The sequence below is a fragment of the Bacillus rossius genome, chromosome 16 (assembly GCF_032445375.1).
Source record: "Bacillus rossius redtenbacheri isolate Brsri chromosome 16, Brsri_v3, whole genome shotgun sequence".
Lineage (NCBI taxonomy): Eukaryota > Metazoa > Arthropoda > Insecta > Phasmatodea > Bacillidae > Bacillus > Bacillus rossius.
Genome location: NC_086343.1, coordinates 40,925,484 through 40,951,818, shown reverse-complemented (window position 1 = coordinate 40,951,818; position 26,335 = coordinate 40,925,484). Strand labels below are relative to the sequence as shown.

Sequence of the window (26,335 nt, the reverse complement as noted above, 5' to 3'; positions counted from 1 at the left end):
GGCGGATCCAAGATGGCGGATCCAAAATGGCCGCCGGGGTCAAGGTCAAGGTCAAAGGTCAAGGTCACAACCATCCAAGATGGCCGCCGTGACGTCACAATCCAATATGGCGGACCGACAATCACAATCCACGCGCCAGCGCCATGTTTTCGGACCGGCTATCCTATACTACTATATATATATATATATATATATATATATATATATATATATATATATATATATATATATAGAAAAATATTTTTATTTCCGTTGGTGGCCTTCAGCTCGCAGCCCATAGCCATAGTGCAATGATGTCTCTAATCTGTAAGTAGGGAACTATGGAAAAGGGAGATTGCAATGTTCTACATGGTAGAGGCCCATCTACCAAGGACGGGTGAGGCCATGGAGCATGGGAAGTCAGGAAGATGCAGGAGCCAGTCACCTAGGTAAACTACTAAGTAAGTAGGTCAAATCATAATCCCATTGGAGACAAAGAAGTCGGTTATTACATCAAAAATACTCGACGGGGAGTTATAAACCAAGTTGGGATACTGTAAAGGAAACGGTAGGTGGAGATCCTTAAACTTACGATACAACGCATCGCGGCCGCCCAGTCGTGGGCATTCAAGCAAAAGGTGGCGAACATTAGCTATTGTGGCACCACAGATACACTGAGGGGTAGTCCCCATGCCCAAATGAAATAGATGCTCCAGTGTGAGGAGATGTTCGGAGCGTAGGCGGAAGGAGAAGACCTCTTGATGCTGAGTACGGGAAACAGCATGCATTTTGTGAATATTATATTTATTCTGGCATAAAGTAGTATAGATTGTATTGTGAGTATCAGCATAGGTATTCCAATGGAGCATAATCATGTCGTGGAAATGCCGTTTCACCAGCAGCAATAAAATCTGATACGAATTGGGTGGTATAGGGATGCCTTAGGTAATAGCTAAATTGGCTATCTTGTCCACTAATTCATTACCAGCTAATCCAATATGACCAGGGATCCAGATAAAGTGCACCTCACCTACTTGTTGAGCTGTCTGGAAACTTAGCTCTTTAATTTGCAGAATCAGCAACTCCGAAGGTGGGTGTGGAGAACAGAGAGCAGAGAGAACGCTAGCGGAGTCCGAAAGTTTCAGTGGCGTCTGAGTATTATGTGTTATAATATAGACAAATAATGTCCTACTTTGTGTGCAGTATTTTAACATTTCTAAGTAGGTATTTGTAATTAAGAATTGTAGCACATCTAATTTTATACACAATTAGTTTTTATTGTAATATTAAAGGTTGTAAAAGGGTAGTTTGGTACCTACCTACTACTAAATTTCGATATATATTTGGGTGGTTGATCCTTTTTGCGTATGCAGTCGCATTTTAAATTTTTTAAATAAAGAAAGGACTATGATGTGTTTGTGATATAAAGGTGTGCACTGAATCAAACATATTTAATTTAGAAAAAAAATAAGACTTTGAGGTATTTTTTTTAACAAATGTTATGTTTAACATGTCAAACTGAATTTTAATACGAAAATTAAAATAAAGTAATAAGTTGAATGTGTTCGTAATATAAAACTTTATAAATACAAAAAATACGTTTTTTTTGATAATATGCATTTTAAAGCTTCGACGTAAACTCGATACGCGATGTGATTTATTACAATAGTGTAGTTAATTTTGAATAAAAAAGTCCTATGTAAAAAATGTTTACTGTTTGTAAAGTTGTCGGTGAAGGTTGCCCGCACAGCTATGGGTACAGCAGCCTATGCGGAGTTGTATTTGTATTGCCTTGGGTAGTCGAAAACAAGACAAGCAGCCATCATGGCGAATCCACGAAAGTTTAGCGAGAAAATTGCATTACACAATCAAAAACAAGCCGAAGAAACCGCTGCCTTCAACCAGATTATGCGAGAAGTCTCAGATGCAACCAGTAAAGTAAGTGGGAAAATGCACGGTTTTGCTTCGTCGCAAAGCCGTCTGCGTCTCTCTTTTCAAACGTAAACAAGTGTCTGGCGAACGAATGGCACCGAAGATGTTTTGATTACTGCACTCACTGTTTGTTTTTAAAAACCTTTAAGGTTATGCTTGCAAGTCATGCTTATAAAGCTCTGTCTTCATGTAAGCTGAATACATGCACATGTCGCCGAACCATGTTAGTTGATGTGCGCAAGTAGTTTTTATGCATTTTGTCAAATTTATTCTCTTTATAGATTCGGAACTTGTGACGTAAAAAAAATAAACAAAAACCGTGCGTATCTACGTAGCTGCGTATTTTCCTTGAACTAATTTTTAATATTTTCAAAACGTTGTTTAGGACTGGGTTATAAATAATATAATATATCTTTTAAAAATTAGTGTTTAGTGAAATAAAGTTATGTAATTGCTCAGGACTGCATAATATTATTATATATTAGGAGCAAGAGCTGTTCATTTAAAATTCTTTTATTTAAGTATTTAATTATATATATTTTTTTTTGAAAAGTGTTAAGTACTATTTATATATATTTTATATATGTATCTGTATCTGCACCTCAAATGTCAATAATTGTTCAACACTATTCACTTGTTTTGTGTTTGTTAATTCTGTTAATTTTATATTATTCAAATTTTCATTTTTATATATAATGATTATTAACTTTCATTTGACTCCAATTTACACGTAAAAGTCCTTATTTAAATTTGATACTTGTGTCATTAAAATGAACAGATAGGGACCATAGATATTTTGTTACTTATTATGATCATTACCTATGTGTGTGAACTTTTTAAAATTAAAAGCTATGTTTTTATTGTAGTTATTTATTTCACAAACTAAGTTATCAGTCATGTCACACATATTCAACACAAAATAAGATGTAAGAAATAGTTCTACAGATAGGCCTTTTAAGAGCAGAAGGTGTGTTTATTTTTTTTCTTAAGTTTGATTCAACAAATTGTTTCTAGTAGATTTTTTAGGCCCTTGAAAAGTTTCAACCTTTTTTTTTCTTTTTTTTTTCTTTTTCATTTTTTTCCATGATTTAAACATTAATTACATAATTAAAATGCAAAGTTTGTTTGCACTTTCAGCAGTCTAAACTCTCATGTAGTTATGAATTCTTGAGCGATAACATTCTAATAATATTTCCAAAACAATTTAATTCTCACCCAAATCACATAATACATGTCTGTACGATACGGACAGAAACAATAAACTCTGGGTGTATTTAAAATGCAGACAGCACAGTAATTCGACCTGCAGGTCTCACTCAACAGCTGGAATTCACTTGAATAAATCCAAACATGATTGTCTCAATTGGTTCAGGATTACATTTAATGTGCCGACCTATACAAGGCCTTATGAAAGACCTTTCACTGTATTAAAATTTGTGAAGGTTTCCTGCCAAATATTATGCCAACAGCTCTCTTTTACTATGAAACCATTTTTTGGCTAGTTTCCCAAAATCATTATGCTATAGTTGTGATAGATGGAAATATAATACACAATATTATTAGTAGCTACTATTGTATCTTTAGGAACTCTTACGACTTTAATTATGTAAAACATAGGAAGCAAAACTGTGTTGTAGAAAATGACTAGTTTGTTTTTGCTAGTATAAGAAATTATTTACAGTAAACTCCCTATTATCCGCGGGCGGATGATCCGCGGTGTGGATTATCTGCGCATGCTACGAAAAAATACAGCTCATATGTAAACCTGTATTTTATTACAAGTGAGGAAATTTGAACTCTACTGACGAGTGTATTGTGTGCAGTATACAGTAAAATGCAACAGGCCTTCTCGGAACTCACGCAGTAGGCTGGCATGCGTTGCTATTTTTGTCTCTGTCACACTTTGTTTCTAGTCGTATTGTTGAGCACTTTTATGTTTACATTACTGAAATGTATTTTATGTTAATTATTCAGTAAAATATTACAATTTAAGCATCATTTAAAATTTTTTACTGTTAATTGTAACTTTTACTGTCTATAAATGTTTAGATTTTTAATTTGAAATTAATGTTTATTTTTTGTTTCCCATTTTCGGCTCTTTTGTGTATATCAGCGATTTTCACTATCCGCGGTGGCCCTGCCAATTAATTTCGCGGATAATCGGGAGTGTACTGTACTTTTAACCACAGGAAATTGGTGCATTTGGATCTTAGTGGTAATTTCCTAGATTGCTAGCTTTTTAATAGAAAAACTAAATCCTGAAAATGGTATATTTTTAGTATGAGAGATCTTTCTTTATTTTCCCGTAGACGGCAATTTAAAATTGCTAGGTAGGTACCGTATTTTGAGAAACGTGCTAGTGGGCAGCACCATTAAGTTAATGGAAATTGTGTTTTAAAAGCCATTAAAATGAAAAAAAGTATAAAAGTATTGATATGGAAATCATTAAAATTGCTGTAACAAAAATATCATAGCAAAGGTTAATAATTATACATCAGTATTTACTTATTTTCAACTTGTTAAAACAAAACACATAATTTTTCACTTTAAAGTTTTCCACTTTCATGTTTCCTATAGTATAATGCCATCAAGATTAGTTGCTCAAAATTTTTGATTCAGTAAATTAAAACAGCAAGCATCATGTACCACGGGATCATGCAGTTAGGTTGAAATGTTCAGGATCTGTGTATTGCATATAAGAAAACGCCAACAAGTGTCAAACACTCGCCTTTGTCGGAGGTGCAGACATCTTCTTCGCTGAGAGCAGAAAAAGATAAAATTCGCAATCGTCTGGAACCTTCAACAAAATATGAATTCTGCGCGGTACCCAATGTAATGAGGAAATCGCCAACCATTCAAACACTCCCTGATACACCGGCCATGCTTACACCAGAAAATACACTGCTGCTAAACAAACAAAACCTCTAAAAACTACCATAAAATTCTGCCCCCAGATGATTAATGCTTTCACTTAGCCGTCAACAATTCAGATTCTACGTGAACAACAAATTCAGTTTGACAGTTGTTCTTGCCTCCGTCCCAAACAGTTCTGCACTCGCCTGAGGTCAAAATACTTCTTAAAATACAAACATGCAAATCTGCAGGAACACAAAACATTTTGCTGTTTTAAATTAATTTTAACACACAAATTAAACATTTCTTTATAGATGCATTCATGTACACATCTGTGAAACAACGTATAAAAATGTGTCCATAGTATAAAATTACCAACCTTAACACTACTACTACCAAAACAAAAACATAAACAGAGCTAATATGGCGCTAATGTAGTACTTACTTACGTTGTAGTATTTCAGGCTTCTGCCCACCCCAACTTGCAGAGATTCTTGTTATATAATTTTTTTTATTTTAATTTTATAATAATAATAATAATAATAATTATTATTATTATTTAGTTTCAAGATCATGGTGGCCTAGTTTTATATTTGTATTTCATTGACATGAATATTCTGGTAATTAATCATGATTTATATTTATTTTACTTAGAAAAGCCATTTAAGTATGGTTTTACTGGTATTCACATTTTTTGCTAGGGTACCTACTATTTGTTTAAATGTTTTTTCAGCATTTAACCACTTTAAATATTGTTTTTGTGCCTATATTTTACATTTATTTGGAACCTATAGTTATGTTTATAGAACGTTGTGTTGCTACCCCTCCTAGAGAGGCACGGCAAACTCACCCCTAAGCCAGGAGCAATCCAGGTCTCACAAAAACTCATCGCAATGTTTTCTTTCCGGAACTGCTAGCTTCTCTGCTCCCTAGCCGTTGGAGCGAGTTTGTGTTTTGCTTTAACATGTTGACAGATTTTAACCGAAACAAATACAGGAGTGAAGGGATGAAATTTATAAATGGGCTGTGAGAATAAATCTTATTAAAATTATTTCATTAAAAAATCCAAACAAACACAAAATTGCTTCTAACAATGAGCCATTCCTTGCTAAAACAAAATAAGAGTGAACTAACTCATTAGTTATGTAGGTACCATAGAGAACTCACCTGTGACTTTACATCCCTGATATCTTAAAACATTTCACAGTTTCTGGAGATATCACGGGCATGTAGGGCCTACAGTCACTTGAACTATACAGTAAAAAGATACATTTAACCCATCATAAATATACATATATAAATATAAAAGCAGCTGCTTAGTAAATACATACACGTTAAATAATTTACATTATTTGTATTTTTGCCAAATAGAGACAATTAATTTCAAAGTTTCTCTTGATAAAGCCTTGGCAATGCTTTAAATAATATACAAAATATTGTTTGACGAAAGTACTCTTCACAGCGAAATCAAAACTTGCAGACAAAATTGCAAATCAAGTGATTCACTTGCACGGGACTGCATTGAAGAAACCGTACACCCTCTTCAGTGGTGATGCAGATAACGTTGTACACTGCGATAATCGCTGAACGAATTTCTGGAACGGCTTCCCGCATGCAAATGGCGGCTGAGGTGGTGCGACCAGAATAGCAGTCTTATGACAGGTCGCCACTTCGCCGAGCTCTCGTGTTTTCTGACAGTTGGCAGTTATGCAGAACTTGACGGCACCCATCCATGTTTATTTTATTACTGAGGGCCGTCGTTATTTTCGAGGCCTCGCCACCGTTTGTCTTTCACAATGACGTAATATATCACAGTCGAAAACATTCCCAAAATGTATAAACAAATATCTTTGAAAATGTTTATTGCGCTTAATACCTACTATTGCACTCAGTTGCTGCACCGTAGACATAACTCACTAAAATCTGCACAATAATTGTAAGTTGCCAAAGAATTGAAAAATCGAACGTACAACCATTTAACAGCATGACCAAATACAGCAACTGTTTCTGACTTGTTCGTGGGGAAACAAGAAACTAACTTCTTCCATGTGTGACGCTGCAATTCCGCCGCAGTTCAAATCCGTTGCTTTTTCAGTAAACTATGGAAGTCCTGAGCTAAAAACATGTCGAGCATTTTAGTAGATTTATAATTTTACTATTTGTTCATTTTTTTGAGATAATTGTTGATGGTATTATTATAGTTGTATACATTCTGAAGGATAAATTGTGTTAGTTCTAACCAACAGTTATTATTTCAAAGGCGAAACTATTTGCAGCAGACAGTTGTAACCATAAATAACAAGGAATCCAATTAATTATGCCCTATGGTCAATCAGAGCCAAAATTTTAAGTGATTATAAAAAATTGTGAAAAATGTTTTGTAGAAACCAGGATAATTTCTTTTAGCTACATTTCCTTAGAAGTAAGATTTGAATATTATCAGATGATACCCTTAACAAAATACAACAAGAAAATGCATCTCCAAAAGTATCATTCCAAAATTTCCTTTTGAAAATAAAATTTCTTAAGTACACTTAAAATGTTTTTTATTACAATTAAAAGTTTTGTAAATAATATTTTGCTCTTGGTATATATCTGGAAACAGAGCATATGGAAATAAGGACAGTGCTAATAGCACTGCAAATAGAGTAAATGCCTATTTGAAATGCACTCTGCAATCTAATGCAACGAGACATGCTACAGTCGTGATCATCGGCGCCAGACTTGACAAAACCACGGCTAGCATTTTCTCCAATGCTTGACAGCATCTGATGGCAACAGCCGGCTAATGGTTGATTGGCTAAGGCTCGTGAAATTTCTTGCCAGCCTATTGTGAAATCAGCTAAGGAGCATAAAAAAAGTCTCACACAAAGATTAGTCCTTAACTATCCAGACTGAAATAATCTTACGGTGTTGTATAACGAGAAGAAAAGATACACTTCTGTTGCAAGTACATACAAAGGTGTTGTATATATTGCTTATGAAAGTGACAGTCCAGTAATTTTTTATCTTTAGTCTTGGGTAAAGAATAGGCATTCTCTCTGCTCTAATATTGTACTTTTTCTGAAGTCAGTTAAGCTCCAATATCAGTTACGTAACGAGAACTGTTTAAACAGTTTTGAGTGGTCTGTACCACTTTGGAGAACACACAGATGTAAGGAAGCATGTTTGAACACATTTCAGTAAAATAATAGGAATTCACATAGCAGCCCTTAGTTGAGAGTATTTCTAATCTAAATATTTCTGCCACCTCACAGCTAATTTTTTATTTGCTCCAGCCATTGCGTCTAAACTATCAACTTTTCGATAAATTGGTATAGAACAAAGTTCGTTGCGAATTGTACATACAGTCTCATGATTAGTCTACTCTTTAAGCGATAGTTTTTTTGCTTTATTAGGATAGTTCTTCTGCATGTTGTTTGGTTGCAAAGTTTATCAACAGATATTTGAGAGCTGTACTATACTACAAAAGTGAGCACAATTAATTATGAACAGTTACTTGGCTTTTTACCAATGTTAGATAACAGTTAAATATCCGGTGAATAAAAAAATTTAAAACAAAACATAAAATGACAAGACAATAAGTAATGTCAAGAAAATGAAATAACATTGCGAGTAAGGCAGAGCGTTAACTTAAATATTTGACCCTGAACCTGTCAGCTGCCACCACTATTCTCCATCTTCTCCTGGAACTATTTAGCGGACAACTCAAACTGATCGTCTGGTCTGCTTCAGACTGAAAACCAACTTAGAAATCAGCAGCCCGGCTGTCATGGAGTCAACACTGACATCTGCGTGTACCAGCATGTTAGTTCTGGGTATCGTCCCTGTGGCTTCGAGCGACGTGGTTCGTCCTGAGCTCGCTGTGTTGGGCGAGCGTGACAAGTAGAGCTGCTCGCAGTTCATGCTGGTAGTCCCGGCGGTGCTTGTCGCTTGTCTAGCGGGCCCTGCGTCGCGCGTGGAGGCCTCGTGGTCAGACCATGACGGGAAGTGTTCCTGAGCTCATCGAACAATGTGCTGAGCGCATTCCTGTGGTCAGTATTTAACGAGGTTCTGTCGGAGGCCTAGGGCTGGCTCTCGGGAAAATGCTGCTGTTGATGTCGCATCATGCCGTTGTGATGTGGGGCTGGAGCTTCTGAAGGGGCGGAGGACCCTTTAAAAAGGCATTGTGCCACGTAGCTGAATATTGTCTTTTATTTTATTTGAAATGTTAAGTAGTTTGTGATGACCATGGAATTTTTGTCTCTGCGGTCATTTGAGCTTAATCATTTCTGTAAGTTCGTAAGCTAAAGTTTCTGGTAGTAAAGTCTGTTTTCATTATCAAGTTGAAAGTAGCTAAATGAAATGGTTTGTTTTTAATTTTTATTGCCCAATAAATTCATTTAGGTCATTTATCGATGGGTTAGGACAGGTACCATCCTTGTTAGTTATTATTTTATTATTATTATTTTATTATTAGTCTGAAGAAAAATCTAAACTTTTAAAGACTGAAATACTATGTTATATATTTTTTTCATTGAGTTATTTTCTTTAAATTTTACCATTGTGTTAGTTGATCCAAAAGTGTAAGTGAAAGGGGTTTGTTCTGCAAAAAAATACATGCAAATTTGAATTGCGTGCCATTTGTGTCCTTTAATGGTATAAAAATCCTCACATGATCATCTGTCGCGTGTCCTTCCTTTTTCCCATGAACACCGCATTGCCACATCACTGTGTCAGCTCGTGGCAGTTTGAGAATGTGCCGTCAAAGGTACACTTGTCTGATGAAGTAAGAGCCGGTCTGGATGGGTGCCTTGTATGGAAGAATCTCGGTACTGCGAAGGTCTTGATGTTCCAGCACCTCTCGTCGTCAGTGTCCGGGAAGTGCAGACCAGAGGTTCCTCGTTACTGGCAGTTAGTCGCTTCTCGTCGAGTGAACATTCGTCCGGCCTTGCAGCGTAATCTCCAATTCCACAAATAATTAAATGAAAAAACTAGTTCAAAATTTCCTTTTACATAAAATTTTTCAATGTGTCTCATGTACCTGTGGTGCTGCTCAAAAATTTTTCGTTTTGTTGTCTCTTAATTTTACTTTGCCTGAAACAAATAATTTTCATGAATAATTTTTATAAATTTTAATGTTTTCTGTGATGGTGGTTGTAAATACTGAAATGCCTATAAGCATAAGGGCGGGGTAGGAGGCCATAGCATGGCAAGGATTGAGGAAAGGTATTTGTTACACAACAACAGTAGTCACATTAATAACGGATTTTAATCAGGCCAAAAAAATAAACAAATTGATTAATTAATTAACAACAACCAATATGGTCCATTAAAGAGATTATACACACAGCAAAAGTGAACGAGCCATTATCAAGGCCACAAAAAATAGAGAACAGTATAGTTTTACAAGTTACGCCGGCGAAACAGTGCGCAAAACATTGCGCGGTCCCATTACGGGCCATCAAAAGGGGGCATCACAAGGTAGACGCATTGAAAGCAGTAAAATTACAACCATGTCAATATGTAGGGAAAACCTACTACAAAATGCGCGTTACATTGCGTTACAGACGTAAGTTACATTTTTAAAATAGATTAATTAAGTTACGTTTTACGTACGTTGATGCCTCAGGGGAGAACAGTTACCAACAAAGTGAAGTTAAATTAAGATAAGTTAAATTAAATCCAAACGTAATTTTCTAGGTGGCGATCGAAAGGGAATTTAAACAAAATAGACATAAATTTACAAACGCTTACAGTATGGCAACATATATTTTCTTTCCCCCGAGGTGCGCACGTCGGACAATTTTAAGCCTAACTGACTGACTACATGCTGGATTACAAAACTACTCGAGCTCTCGAAAGAGATTAAGACGAGACCAGACAAGCTAGACGAGACAAGACAAACAAGACCAAATAAAGGCTTTACAGCCGTATATAAGGCATAGGTTCGGTGCAGCACGCATGCGCCGACCGGAGGAGGGGAGGCGAGGAGCAAGCAAGCACACACCAGGAGGGGGACGGAGGGAGGGGACGACGTGCCGACGCCCGCGCAGACGCGCGGTTTTCAAATGAAGCGGCGATCCTGACGCTTCAATACCTTCATTATAGACACTTTTTTTAACGAAACATAATGTAGGTATTTAATAATACTCGTATTTTGAGATGTAAAGAGTTTTTTTCAATCACATACTATGTGCAGTGTTCCTGAACTGCCATCAAACAAGGTGATGGTATTAAACATTTTAAAGTACAACTACATAACCATGGTTAACCTAGAATTTATTAGTATTGCACCATGTAAGTAACTCTATAAAAAGCAATTTCTGTTCGACTATTTTGGTTTTTTCGAAGTACTGGTTTTTCCTGAGTGCGTAAAGATTTTCGGTTGGTTGTTCCACAGTTTGTTGCCAGAAGCAATGGCATGTTTTCCATACCCAGCTGTTTAGAACATTGCAAAAATTCTGTATTATCCCGTCTTCTAATTTAAGTTGTATTCTTATCACAGACTTTCGTTCTGAAGTGATTTTATATTCTTATAAACAGCCCTTCACAATAGGAAAAGGAATGAGTTTGTTTTGTTGGTAAAATTTAAATTTTTTGTTGGTGTTATAGCAGATAATATGCTGTTTGTTTGGGCTCGGAAATATTCAGGACCAGTCTAGTTTTTTTTGACTAGATCAATATTTGCATGTGCATTTAGTGTATGGACTTAACCTTTCTTAATTATAGTCGTTGGTGATTTTTGAAAATTTTAAAGATATGTTTAAATATTTTTTATATTTTTGACGTGATAACGTCTTATAAATTTATGAACGCCGGCTGCAAGCACAAAAAATTGTCACGTTCCGCCTGAGCCGTGCGTGCAAGAACCGGCCAACCACCATGCGAGAAAATCTTCTATAACATCAAACAGGTTAAGGCGGGCTTTTTAACTTATTGCTCGTGATTATATCTAAACAAATTATTTAAATTAAATTTGCTGAAACTGTAAATAATGTTTGAAAATATAGTAGTATGCAATTTTTCGTCAATGTTTTCTTATGACGTTATCACGTAAAATTATCGTCCGTAAACCGACTTTACAGACAACCCCCCTTTTTCTGAAGTACGCTCGTACATTTTGAACTTTGACCACTTTCGCTTCGTTCACGTAAGCTCCATTTTGGTATGTGGCTAGTGCGGAGTCACGTCACCACGCCGAGGTCGCAGAAGCGGCTCCCCCCCTCAGTGCTTCTTGTGTTCCAGGTGAACGCCTTGCCCAAGCAGCACCTGCTCATTAACCAGTCGCTCGGTTCGTACCGAGGCGGCTCCTTGCCCAATGTCAACAACATTGGCAGCAGCGCGGTAGATCTGAAGGTAGGGGTTGGGTGGTCGTCCCCACAGCGTCGCTTGCTTGTCCGTTCTTTTAGTTGCTGCCAGTTCCGTTGTTCCGTTGTCTTGTCTTGCATGCTGTTTCTCGTCCGTGCCTTTTGTTTTTTTTGTTTCCTGCTTCCGTGTTTTTTTCACTGTCGTGTGTGTGTGACGAGAGAGGTGTTTGCTCGGTCACAAGACTTGAGTAGGACGAATTTACTATGGAGTGATTTTTCTTGGGTCATTTCTTTCTGTTTTCTAGTTTGTTCAAGACATAAACAAAATCCTACTGTTTCCTATCTACATAGAAACCCTGGTTAACAGAACCTTGGTTAACATGAACCCGGGCTATCCTAAATGCCTCTGAAATTGAAAACACACAAAAAAAAAACATGTGCTTCACTGCATGGGAATAATCATGAAGGCGAGAACGTGGGACATTGCTGCTCGAAAACATTGGGAGGGATCAAGAAACAAACAGAAAAATACTGAATTTTTTGAATGAGTAATTCATACTAATTACATATTCAGGAACTATAATCCTAACAAAAAGTAATTTTATTTTAATTCAGAACACAAGTGTAGCCTGCAAAAATAGTTTTGAATTGGACCAACCATAAAAAAATTTCAGAATGACATACTGATACTGGTAAGATATAAATAGTAATAAATGTTCATGGCTTAATTAAAATAGATATTCATTACTAGCTGCCCCCACCGTCTCCTTTCAGTTTGATTAATTGAAGTAACTGTAATATACTCCAGAATGTGGTGCCATTATCATTGACATACATCAATAACCGTCATTATAATGTTAAATCTGTGATGACCTTGCTCAGTAGATATATTGTATGTATTGTAGGCTAGTTTTCATCCAGTGTACCTAAGCTAGTCATCCACTTGAATGTGGACCAATTTATTTGGCATTTTCCAAGCTGTTAGGTTCTTCGTAAACCTAGTTTAGTTGCCAGAATATATTTATATATATAAAGTAACACATTTGGATGACCAAGCTTTAATCATAACAGTTGATAGAAAAACTTCTATTCATTTCTAAACATTTGTAACCAAAAGCTTAGCTTAGTATGATTTTATTTTTAATTGAATTTTTGAAGTGAAATTTTGACCCCCGAGCATTAGCAATATCTTCTAAATAGTTTAGATCAGTGCCCTTTTTCGGCTTAGGTGTTTTTTGATACTTATAAGTATAAATATCCTTGATATATTTTTTACAATTATGATCCATAATATTTGATACGTAATCTCAAATTACTGTATTCCATAGATGATTGATTTTAGAACAAAATATTTAAATTTCCCACTAAAATATCACACACTACTGAAATGTTTATTTTATTACTTTGTTGACTCCAAAATAAATTTATTTGAGGTCTTTTTTTCGAGATTTCGTAAACTTTTTTTATTTTAGAGAATAACCCTCTCTCCCATTCTTTATTGTTGAGTACTTTTTTTTGGAATTAAAGTGTAGGTTCTGATGAAAAATTTCATACTACATTTATAAATTTGTATATAGCCATGGCCACACAGAAAGCTTTGCTATGTTTGTGATGTTTGCTATGTTCACTGCGCTAGGTAGTTCGCAATGTCTGTAAGACTCGTGCAGTGAGACTTGTGTGATGATTCTGACAATGAAAATATTCTGCTGGCTCTCAAAGTATGTAAAAATTAAAAAGAAATGGGTTCATGAATTTAATATAAAAACAAAAGAATTTGAAGAATTTCATCACTTGATGAAACAATTTCTTGTAGGGACGAAACCAAAAGTATGGATTATTTCAGGATAAATTCAACTCAGTTTGAGAGCATTCCTTTGGAATCAAATCCCAGGCATTTTCCTGCCTATCCTGCCTTCTATATTCTTCCTTCAATTCATTCCATGAACATGGATATTTTTGTTCACTTTTAATTAACTTTTCCGTCAAATTTACAATTTAAAGCACGATACTGATAAAGATTAAACTTCATAAAAAGTAAACGTACAAGAAGTACAGCAGAGTTCCATGTGAAAATAGATTGTTGTGTTTATCTGTACATGGGCAAAGTCAGCGACATTTTAGAGATATCTGAAAACCAAAGACAGTTGGCGACGTCGCCAACATAGTGAACCTGAGTGGTCGAGTTTGGGTAGGGTGTAGGTGTGGAGCGACCGGCCTGGCTCTCATATCTCTGTACCTTACATGTCACATGTGCAGGAGCGCACACAAGCAAAGTGGTAGTTTTTTTCCTTTGGGTTCTTCGAGCGAGGCATGTTCTATTTGATTGTTCCCTGCGAGTATAGTTCAGAGTCTCTAAGCAAAATTGTCATTATTCGATGTTTTGTTTATAGAGTGGCTGCTGTGTTTGTGTATACTAGCACAACTGTTGGGTATATTTGCAAATGTGTTGTGAATACATTGAAATTGAATAATTTTTGTTTGTTGTGTAGTTGTTGCCAAAGCTGTTAGGCATGTCATATGTTTTTTGTGATGTTCTCATGTAATTGGTATAGCTTTGTGACAATTATGTCATACATGGTCACTGTTGTTTTGCTTCTTGTGTTGGTACTCCTAGCATTTTTCAGATGAATTGTGTAGGTGATGTCGGTTATAAATGCAGAAGCTTAATAACTGCCGTTTGTATCGTGTTTTGTTGGCAATACTTATCTTAAGTACCAGCTCATTTTTAATGGCAGTGTCGAGTGTCTGAAATGTCCATGAATATATTGTATTTTTGTTCTGCTTTATCTTTGTTTCTTTCTCTCTTTTTCTCAAGTTCAGATCAGGTACTATCTTGATTACGTTTTCAGAGAGCTGCCATTGGTAATTTTTTGGCATCATTGTTCAGTAAAATGTAATGCAGTGTAACAGCTTTTTACAATTCACTATTTTAAATTAAAATTTATAAATCTTCTGTGCTTGAGCTAGTAGATTGGGCTTGACATGATGATTAGAAGTAATTTTATGGACTAGAGTTCACCAAAGTATTCAAAATACAGAAGATAGTAGTAACCAAAAACGTATTTGTTGTGAGAATGGAGCACACAAAAATATTTAAATATTCAACAGATATTTTGTTGGAATGGATTAGTTCTTTGTATTCTGTCATGAAATAAGTCAATATATTTTAGACTTTTATGTAAAAAAAGTAAAAGGTCTTCAAATACTGGTTAAAATTAATTCTGGTTTTCTGAAAACTTTTTTCCCGAGAGCTAATAGAGATCAGGTATTATGACCTTGACATCTCATTAAATGTTCGTAATTACCGTCTCGCCTCTGTGTAGTTTAGCTTGTTGCCTCCTGGTTTTTTTTTACCATTCAGTGAATTTTCAGACATCAGTTAATATGTGTTCAGTTTGAATATCAGTGTTTATCTCTCCTTCAGCCGACACTACCTCCTTTTACTGTATAGTTTTAGCCCGATTTCTATAACTGCTCTCCACATTATTAATGAGGATTTAGAGTTGCTAATTACCATTATCTTTGTCATTGCTGGGTGGAAGATGCCGTGAGCTTATTTCGTCTTCATTTTCCGTACTGGGCATCCCAAAGATTTCTTACAGTTTGTTGTTAAATATCTGTATTTTCACTATCCATTTTTTTAATGTTGTTTATTTGTTCTTCAGACCGTAAACAGGAATCTTCAATGAGGCAAATTTCTTTTATTGTTTGTGTTAAAATAGTTTTTGTTCTGCATGTGTAGTGCACAAGTTGGTCAAACGCAAGACTGCATGCCTGCAATTAAACTGTCACGTATCAGGAACAAGCTGTCGAGAATAAGGTTTTAAACAATTGGTATGTTGATGTTGAGCATAATGTGTTTCCATAACAACCTTTGAAATACTATGCGAAGTTGTGAACACGATATACCGGCATGATAACATGCTGGTAAAGAAACATTTCCAAGAGTATGAAAGTTGTTTGGTCAGCTCATGTGACAAGCACACTTACCTCCGGCAAAATGTTTTTGTTTCGGGGCTCACAACTTCCTTTTTTGCCTTTTTTTTTTTACATACGACAACCAAGTATGAAGAAAGTAACACACAGTCTGTGCTATACAGCGTCTCATATTTGACAATTCTCAAAAGTACTGTGGGACCCATTTTCCAACTGTCATTTGCAAAGCAGCACGTTTGTTCAAAAATTAGCGTGTTGTGATTGTGGGTGGATTGACCCCTGCCGTAGCACAGCCATAGCAGAGGGTGATCGTCAACCATCTTAAAGCAATGGGAAACAACCACCGCCAGCCATCTGCGATGTCTGCTCTTTCTGCAATACCCAGGTCATAACATGAACTGACAGGGTGTCCACATTATTCAAAATTTTCCCACGTTAGGGAAAGTTAGAAGTTGTTCAGGGAAAGTCAGGGAATTTACTTGAAATCCTGGAAAAGTCATGGAAATTACCCAGTAGTAGTAATTTTAGGGTAAAATGTCATGCTCTAGTCTGCTCTCATTGAGACTGTAAAAGAAATTTTTTTTTCTTTTCAGATTTTGTTTTGTTTCACTGTCATACAAACTATAAAATGACATATGATTTATTCTGTTGAATAAAGAAGCATATAGAGAGAAACATGCTAGCTATGCGAATGGTAGACTGTAGGCTAATTTTTCTTTATTTTGTTCAGAAAATTTGAAAAATGTGTAAATTATTAAAAAAAAAAAAAATAAGGAAATTTGAAAATTTGGTCATGAAAAAGTCGAGGAAATTTTATCAATGTTTTGTGTTGGATACCCTGACCGAACAGGGAGATGTCAGAATGCTAGTTGCACGTACACCAAGGCAATGATACTGTTACGTCAGCAATGCTTGTAATATTGTCCTGGGATGATTTACTTGCTTAGCGTGTTCTCCAAATCTATTTCGTGATAAAAAAAATTCTTCCGTGTTGTTTCTTTCAGCTGAATGTAAAGAAGTTTGGGTGTAGTCTGATTCATTGAAGATGTTTTGAAGTGAAGATGGCCTGTATACAAAACCTTGATAAAAAAAAGTTCCTGGCCCATTGCGGTTTCTTCAAACACGTCACGCCGTCTGCCGCGTCATCCCTTTCCACCCTCCCTCCGTCAACCCTTCAGCTCGCACTTCTGTTGCAAAGACAGTTGCAGAACAATTTGTAGTTCTTCTTCTAGTTTCACATGGCTGATTTAAATGCTTTTCAAACGTGAGAACTAGAGCAGTTGTGATGATGCTGACCAAACTCTAAGCCATCATTTCTGCTACCATCAAATAAGCATTTGGCTTCCTGAAAAATCTCTCATTATGTTCAGACATTGCACAATGTCGTCTTTCTTGTGGGACGTCTTATCAAAGTCTGGTTTTTAGCACCAATTTTTTTCATGTTCGAGGCTAATATTTCACTTAAAAAAGTGTAGCTCATATTATAAATGTTTAGATATTCATGACTCTGTGTATCGTAATAGTTTTTCTGTAGTTATTTTTTTTAAAGTTTAGTATTATGCTAAGCTGGAATTTTTCGCATTAAAGTTTAATTTTTGGGGCATGATTTTGAGATTAACAATTTTATTTTCTTTCCCGAGTGTTTGATTAAATGTTTCTCAGTAGTCCTTATTATTTATGCAGTGAGGCTTTTTATTTTTAGAAAATTTAAGGGTGCATGGACAAGTGTTTTAAGTGGGAGAAACAGTAGTTAACCATTTGATTCATCAGCATATAATTTATTTTTATTTTGTGGTAGTTTGACTAAAGTGGTGTGCCGTCGGTTTCAGATATAGTGTTTGTGACATGCTTGGGCATAGCAGTCCTGCTCCACGGAGCACTGACAGATTGCAAGTCTGCGGAATGTAGAAACTTAAGTTACCCTCAAAAAACACTAGTACTGAATACGTCAGTTGTGTTCCTCACTTGCATTAATTACTTAAGGCGGGGTCTCATGCATCATGTGTATTTATATACACATTTATTATATATCATTTTCTCAACATTGATACTATTTAGGACTATTTCTGTAAATTTAACACTATGTCTGTCTTGCATTTATTGTTCTGTTACAAATATTTTCAGGTATTTACTGTTAATTAATGGGTGTAAAAGATCATGCAAGTGTTAGTAATACATCACACTTAGTAAATACCTGCTGAAAATTTTTGTGTTAGAACAAAAAAATGCAAGTAAGTTATAATGATAAATTTGCGGAAGTAGCCCTTGACTAGTAATGATGATGAAATGGGAATTCTACATGGTGTGTGAGACAGAGTCCTAAAGATCCGAGTGAATTTAACCTGGGCCTCTATGGTGGGAGGGAAGCGCAACTATGTCGTAGGATATTGCAGTCAGGAATGTTAAAACACCATGCCTTTCAAGAGTTGCCACTAGCTATGGGTACTAAATTAGCACATCTCGATTAATTGTGTTTCACAATTATGCATGACTGTGTGGTGCGATGCACTTTATTCTAATAGTCTAGTGCATTTATTTTTTTTGTTTCACAATCGTGAGATGGAGGGTATCTGACTGTGTGCTAGAAGTACTGTGTTACCATCTGTATTCTTGTGGAAAATTCAATCAGCGAGACAAAAATACTACTCTGTACGTCTCTTTGAAATTACTTGGCAACATTTGATTGATTTAGGCTACTATCAGTTTTCCTACAAACTGCAGTTTTTAACTAACATCAATTTTCACACGATGTGTGGTGAGAAATAACAAGCTATTATTCTTCTTGCTATCAGTACAGTGTTTGTGCAGCACTCTTGATGCATGTTGCACGTATTGAAACTGTTATTTCCCGAAGCTCATTGCATAGCATGTCTGTGCCACGCCACGCATGGCTGTGAAACGCATTTCGCGTGGTGAGAGAACATGGGATGGTTTGTCCGCAACCCTGTGACAGACTTACATTTAATGGCCGTTGCGCTGGTTTGGAGCCCGTGGTAGCCTCAGGTGCCTGTGTCTGACTGCGTGTGACCTCCAATGTTAACATGCTCTCTCAGAGCCATCGTTGCTGCGGGGGGCAGCTAACATGACAGATGTCAGTCATGACAATATCATTCATGGTTTCAAGAATGTCAACCTCATCATACGGGCATCGATTCATAATTTTGCCCTCAAAGTGTTGACAAAACTGTCATGGAAATTTCGACATCAATAATTTTTTTATTTAAGATTCATTAACATAAATTTTAATTCTTTTCTTTTAGCAATGCATACCAAGAATGTCTTGAATCCTTAAATCTATGGTTCAGTTAATCCTGCAAATACAGCAACAGTCAAGGTGTGTGTATTTAGTATTCTTTTAGCGGATACCGGCTGTTGACCCTGGCCGCGTTTTTAGTTCGCTCAGAGTTTATCGTTTTACGTTTCCATTTTTTATTTCAGCATGGTGTTTTCTGTTTTTTGGCCCACACATTTCACGGATACGTTCCCAATATGATTTATTGAATTGGATAACGCTCGTCTCCGTATTTTTATGTTTCTATAGAGCAGCTTATAAAAACTCATGTTGAAAACCATTGTACTGTATATTATTTTTTGACGTGATAACGTCTTATAAATCGATGAACGCCGGCTGCGCGCACAAAAAAGTGTCACGTTCCGCCTGAGCCAAGTGTGCAAGAACCGGCCAAAATACAGTGCGAGAAAAATCTTCCATAATATCAAACAGGCTAAGGCGGGTTTTTTAACTAATTGTTTGTGATTATATTCAAACAAAATTATTTAAAATTAAATTTACAAAAAACTGTTATAATGGCAATATTTACACTTTATAGAAAGTAAATATTTAATTTCCTTTAATATTTATTGAGTTTAATTATATTTTATTCCTTATGTTTATTTGTACTCTATGATTAACCCAGACTCTAAATTTATTTCGTTATCGTTTGTCTATGTATTACTCTATGTTATTTTAATTTTAAATATTGTCAAAGTTAGCATAGCAGAATTTTTTTTGAATTAACTATTAATTTAAAGATGAACACATCAGAAATGGTTAGTAATTTTACTATCATTTGTTTTAACAACAAACTAAAGAAAATCGTTTACTACTGATGGAAAAATATTCTTTTAGAATGAATTGATACTTGAGGAAGACAACAGCTGAAACGCAACGATTCTGAAATTGATTTATAATTGAATATTTTATAGAAGATTGGAAATGGTCATTAATCCAAATATTAGCTGAGTTTAGAAGAAAATAATAATTTTAATCTACGAAGATTCTACTCAGACATCAAGATTTTAAATAATTCTTTAAGAAGAGAAGTCGTCATAAATCCGTATTCAAGAGATCGCCAAATGACTTTAATATGCTTTGAAAACTACGAAGATTGAATACCGTTTGTAAATACGAAGAAAGAAGAATCCTGTTGAAAATGAAAAGTCACAGTTCGAGCCCGGGAAAGATGAACGTCTCTCAGCCCATAGTCGGAAGGATGGAGTCGTTTCGGCGTGTATTCCTGCCGCACGCTAGAGGATGGAGGAGCAACCCAACTATCGCAGTCCTTGACGAGTCTAAACAAGGAGTCTCCGAGAACCTACATGTCTCGTGGGTAACCTGCAGCAAGGTTTGGTCCCTTACCCCGTCAACCGAACACGCTGAATATAAATCCCCGAACGAATTACAATTTAAGAAAAACGAACATATGTTCACCGATCTAGACTCTATAATATTATATTGAATATTCCCTGTAAAGAAAACCTATTAACTTGTTCATCTTTAGATGTTAAAATCAAATTCCGGAATCGCGATCCCGATCAAGATAGTATAATTTAGTTTGGATGGAATTTGGTATTGGAGTAACGTATTACTATTTTTGTTGACTAGTACTGCAAGAAACATACCCAGTAGTCAACGCTCTACTGTACTGAAGTTAGTTAGAAATAAATAACTTCCAATAATTAACATTTGATATTTAAATAATTCACTCAAGTGAAAAGAATTGTTAGATGTTTGAAGTTGACAGTCATATCAAATTCCATCTGGAGTTTAGAATAAGTTAGCTTTAAGTTAAATTTTCTATTAATGTATTTTGGTGCATGTCAAAGTGTATTGTCACCGTCGTCACAAGCACTGCACATAAATATAAACAGTACATTTGGATTTGATTACACTTTATTCCAAGGTCTAGTCTCAATATTAGTATTTAACATACTTTTGAAACACCTTACCTTAACTTTCACACACACGCTTCTTAATACAATTCTTAATACTGAGTGAGTTAGGCTAGAGTAGTAGAAATTATTAAATAAATTAAATAATTTCATTTTTGACACTAGCTGACTCCATACTGTAAATAATATTTTAAATAATTAAAAAAGTATGCAATTTTTTCATCAATGTTTTCTTATGACGTTATCACGTAAAATTATCGTCTGTGAACCGACTTTACAGGCAACCTACCTTTTTTTGAAAGTATTTCTATTAAAACTTTATCGATCATCAATAATATGGCAAAATCAATGTTTATTTTAATTTTTATTATATGCATTTAGTGAAGAGTTTAAATGTAATTCAAGACGATGAATAGCAACCACTGTATTTGAGTTGGGCATGGACGTGTTGATGTAGTTGTGGCCCGTGGCAGCGCAGGGCAGTGCAGGGCAGTGCAGGGCAGTGCAGGGGAGTGCAGGGCAGTGCAGGGCAGTGTATGGGAGTGCAGGGGAGTACAGGGGAGTGCAGGGGAGTGCAGGGGAGTGCAGGGGAGTGCAGGGGAGTGCAGGGCAGTGCAGGGCATTGCAGGGGAGTGCAGGGCAGCGTATGGGAGTGCAGGGCAGTGCAGGGGAGCGCAGGGCAGTGCAGGGGAGTACAGGGGAGCGCAGGGGAGTGCAGGGGAGCGCAGGGCAGTGCAGGGTAGTGCAGGGCAGTGTCGCTCACGGCTTGCAGAGCGCCCTGGACCTCCCGGAGGAGGCGAGCTGTGGGCGCCCGGACGCGCCCGCGGGGTACCGGGAGCGGGGCCGCAGCGTGGGCGTGGGCCCGGTGCGGTCGCGGGCCGCAGACAAGCGCGTGGACACCTCCCCCTACAGCAGCGGGGCCTACCTGTCGCCGCCGCCCGACACCAGCTGGCGCCGCACCAACTCCGACTCGGCGCTGCACCAGAGCGCCCTCGACCCGTCGCAGCGCCGCGGTGAGCGCCCGCCTGCCCCGGCTCGGTCGTTTGTGGAACACTAGCCACTTAACGGACTGAGCATTTTTCGGCGTTACAGAGAGTGGTTGTTAAATGGAGAGAAACAAAAGATATCATTTTACTATTCTATAATAAAATGTATTTACTAATATAGTACACATTTTACACTCGAACATTAATATTCATACAAACAACAACACTTTTTGCGCATAGTCTGTTATATTTGACTGATGTTTTTTGCTGCTCCAATATTTTAATTGTATTTTTGTATGTTTCGTCTTATTTAAAATGTATTTTCTTTGTTTTTCTATATTGTAGAAACGGTAGAGCGGCTAAATTCAAAGCCTCTTCTAACATCACTGATCTTTTCTCCCGCCTCTATTGAGCGTATTAATAAAACTTTTTCGTCAATACACAAAGAATTTCGTTTACTCGCCATGTTTACAGTTCAATAGTTTGTAAGCAACTGCGATAATGATAACGTGTAACAACTTGACAAAAGTCTAGTGACCAAGGTAAATATGTGCAAGTTCATCATACAAAAAAAAAAAAAAAAAAAAAAAACTTTTGTCTTTGAATCTCCAGTATGTACGTCAGTCGAAGTAAACACGTGCTAGATAATACAACAACAAAACAGCAAACAAAAGAACGTACACAGCTGCAGTTCTTATCAACTTCTGCAACTTAAAAAGGACTGCTTAATGATTTATAATGTCGTTAAATAGAGTGAGTGTGACGCTATATAGAGTGTATTATTGTATAGAAAACAAGGTACCTACACCAACCAAAGTCAATAAATTTTGATGTTTTAAGGAGTTTTGTCGTTAAATCATGTGACGTTAAAAAGAGTTTACACTATTAATTTAATCAGTTTTAGTGCTAGCCAACAGACACTGCCCATAATAGGCTTACAGTATTTTCACCAAAGTGACAATGGGTAAACGCTACTATAATAAATCATAGTAAGTTTGCCTGACTAATTGTGTCATCGTCACTCACTAGAGGTTATATTTCTGTGATTACACAGCTGCATAACACGTGAAATGGATTTTATTATCTTATTTGAAATTATTTCTCTATAAAAAAAACTATCGGAACAAAAACTTACACGAAAAGTGAAGTCGAGTACTTGGTGGACAGCAGTTGGTGGACCCCTGGGTAGCTGGTCCTCAGGACTCAGCGCGGCTGAGAGCGTGCCTGTGTTGCAGTGACGGACGGACAGCTGCTGGGGATGGCCGCGGAGCCCCCGGACGCCCGCAAGCCCCTGGCGAGCGCCCCCGACGGCCGGCCGCGGTCCTGCTGCGATGCCCGCGTGCCCGGCATCAAGTGAGGCTGCCCGCCTGTGTTTCCCTTAGGCATGGTCTGCTTGGTTGGAACGGGGCTGACACTCGCAGGAGCCGGCTTGTCTACCCGAGGGACAGACCTGTCGTTCTGGCCAGCCTGGAGAGTGTGTGAGGTCAGATGAGATGGGTGTGGTGCAGCGATTGAATGAATTGGTGGGGGCAACGGGAAACCCTGAGAAAACCCACAGGCCACAGCAACGTCTGGAGCGTTGCTCACTTGCGAAAATTTGGGTTTGACTCCACCGGGTGTGAATGTTACAAGCCTGCCTAAAAAAAAAGCGTTTTCAATACATTTTGGTCTAGGGCCTCAGTTACTGGCAGGGAAGTATGCTAGGAGGGGGGGAGGGATTAAATCCTACCAACAACTGGAAATAATTTGAAAGCAAGCAGCAGAGACAAAGTGTGTTCTATCACCCCTGAAATGAAATTCTACGTACGCTTCTGGTTGCAGGGCTCTTTGAACTATTATTCACTTCATTGGAATGTGTTTTAACATGGCAACTGGTTATATTCTAAAATGTCCAAAGGGGGGTTATTTCTCTTTCAAACTTAAAAGGTTTTTATAGTACTTCAGAACGACATATTTTATATGCTTGTGATTGGCTTGGTTTATTGTCTTCAAATTTTAGCTAAAAATATGGCTGAAGTGAGTTGGGTAGCTGCAGAGAAATCAACAGGTAATTTAAATATATTTAATGATTAGTTTTTTGTAAGCAGCCAGTAGCATTGCTGCGGAACACAGCTGAATGACGCGGAAGTGTGCGGCGATGCGCGAGGGGGAGGGACTGACGGCGCGCCGGTGTCGCTCGTGTCGCAGCATCTTCCCGTCGCAGCAGGAGCCGGGCACCGTGCAGATCCCCATCGGCAACAACACGGGCTCGCTGCCCGACCTCACCAGCTTCCAGTTCTCGTCGCCTCTCAACACCCCCCTGGACCAGGACAGCAGCTCGCCCTACAGCTCGGTGAGCCGTCCCCCGCCGTCCCGCTTTTTTCAATGCCGGCTGCACGCATGACTCGTTGTCACGTTCCGCCTGAGCCGAGCGTGCAACAACCGGCCAACCACCGTGCGAGATAATCTTCTATGATATCAAACAGGTTAAGGCGGGCTTTTTTACTAATTGTTTGTGATTATATTTAAACAAATTATTTAAATTAAATTTGCAAAAAACTGTAAATAATATTTGAAAATTAAAAAGTATGCAATTTTTCATCAATGTTTTCTTATGACGTTATCACGTAAAATTATCGTCCGTAAACCGACTTTACGGATGACCAAAATGGTTTTTTTTGTTAACCTCCAAACAGTTCCCATTTGGCTGTTGAACTTTTCATGGTACCGAGATTACATTCACGAGAACCGTGGAACAGAGAACCCGAGACCCATGCATCAGTGCTATAAAATAAAAATTAATTTTTTCTGTTTATTCACTTTTAAATATTTAAACACTGTAAAAACACTCATATACCCGTACATGGCCATACAGGGCCACTGTGGTTGGGTAGTTGGATCGTGCTTATTCCTGGTGGGGTAAGGCATTGTTAAACCTGGCTGTTGGGATAAATGATTTTGCTGGGAGTCATTAGGTTTCCTCCCGTGGATGACGAGCTTCATGTAAGTCCTGGACACCACTATCGCTCTTGAAAAAAATTAAAAATACCGTGTTTTATCGCATAATCGTCACACATTTTATACTAAAATGCAATGTTTATGCAAAAAAAAAAAATTTGTTGGTTAATGTTATTTATAAAACAAAACCCATAAATAGAACGTACGTTTATTTAAAAAGTGAAGTATAAAAGAGCACGCCATACAATTTAAATTAATAAGTCATGCAACAAAAACCTTTCTTCAACTTTGAATAGAAAAACAAAATCAGTAACCAGAATGCAAGCATGAACGAACGCGTAACTATCGTCGTAGTACTCACTTACCACGAAAGAGTGCGGGCCATCAAATGTAGTTAACTCAGCACTCGACAGAGAGTGCGTTTTGCATGCAATCGGTTAGATATCGATATTCGACTACTTGTGCGCGCTCTATCCGGGAAGTAACATAACAAAACATGAATGATGCCAACTAGCACTGGCTACATTTTTATAAGCGGTACACAGTGGCGACGCAGACAAACAGATAAAGGTTATATATAACATTTAAAAACGTCTTTAAAAGAAAATTTACACATCAGACGACTTCGTATTTCCGTTTATTAAATAAGTAAATGGTAATGTCCGAATAAATATTAGATTTATACTTTAAAATACTTTGTTTTATACAGAAAAAGTACCCACACAAAGCGCTGGAAATCTAATAGCGGGACCAAAAACATCTTGTGACGTTCACGCGAGATGTTTTTTATCCAATTTTGACGCCGTAAAATATAGGTGCTACGATTATGCGCGTACAACGATTATGCAATAAATGAGGGTAGGTGTATCTGCCCCCCCTTTTTTAATATCTTAAAATAGTTTGGACATTTAATTTCGTGAAATGAGTGAAAAAAAAGGAAATCTTTCACAATTGAACAGAAATTTGAAATAATTAAGGAAGTTGAAGAAGATAAGGTGCCAAAAGCTGAAATAGCGAGATGTCATAAAACCTTGGCGTCAACTGTCTACAGTCTGTCAGGAGCAGCAAGTACTCGTTCATCGGTGCAGTGCATGTGGAGGGTCGTAATGTAAAGGCAAAAAATGTTCAGGTTTTTCTGATTTGGAAAATGCAGTGTTCAATTGGTTCGTCGAGCACAGAGCGCCAGGTGTACCAGTTAGTGGGCCTGTGATATTACGGAAGGTGACATTTTTGCCTTGAGAATGGGTTTAA

The 26,335-nt window shown here is 37.1% G+C and overlaps 1 protein-coding gene across 2 annotated transcripts in view; it reads left to right on the top strand.

Moving 5' to 3' along the window:
• Window positions 1-1,762: 1,762 nt before the first annotated feature.
• Window positions 1,763-26,335, top strand: part of LOC134540243 (CREB-regulated transcription coactivator 1-like) — a 100,097-nt gene continuing 75,524 nt past the window's right edge. Inside the window, exons 1-5 of one of the 2 annotated variants that reach the window (XM_063382864.1) lie at window positions 1,763-1,917; window positions 11,992-12,102; window positions 21,934-22,174; window positions 23,383-23,500; window positions 24,335-24,479. In XM_063382864.1, coding sequence (XP_063238934.1) covers window positions 1,804-1,917; window positions 11,992-12,102; window positions 21,934-22,174; window positions 23,383-23,500; window positions 24,335-24,479 — 729 coding nt within the window. In that variant the 5' untranslated portion in view covers window positions 1,763-1,803. The remainder of the gene's footprint in view (window positions 1,918-11,991; window positions 12,103-21,933; window positions 22,175-23,382; window positions 23,501-24,334; window positions 24,480-26,335) is intronic. The other variant, XM_063382865.1, reaches the window with a different exon arrangement.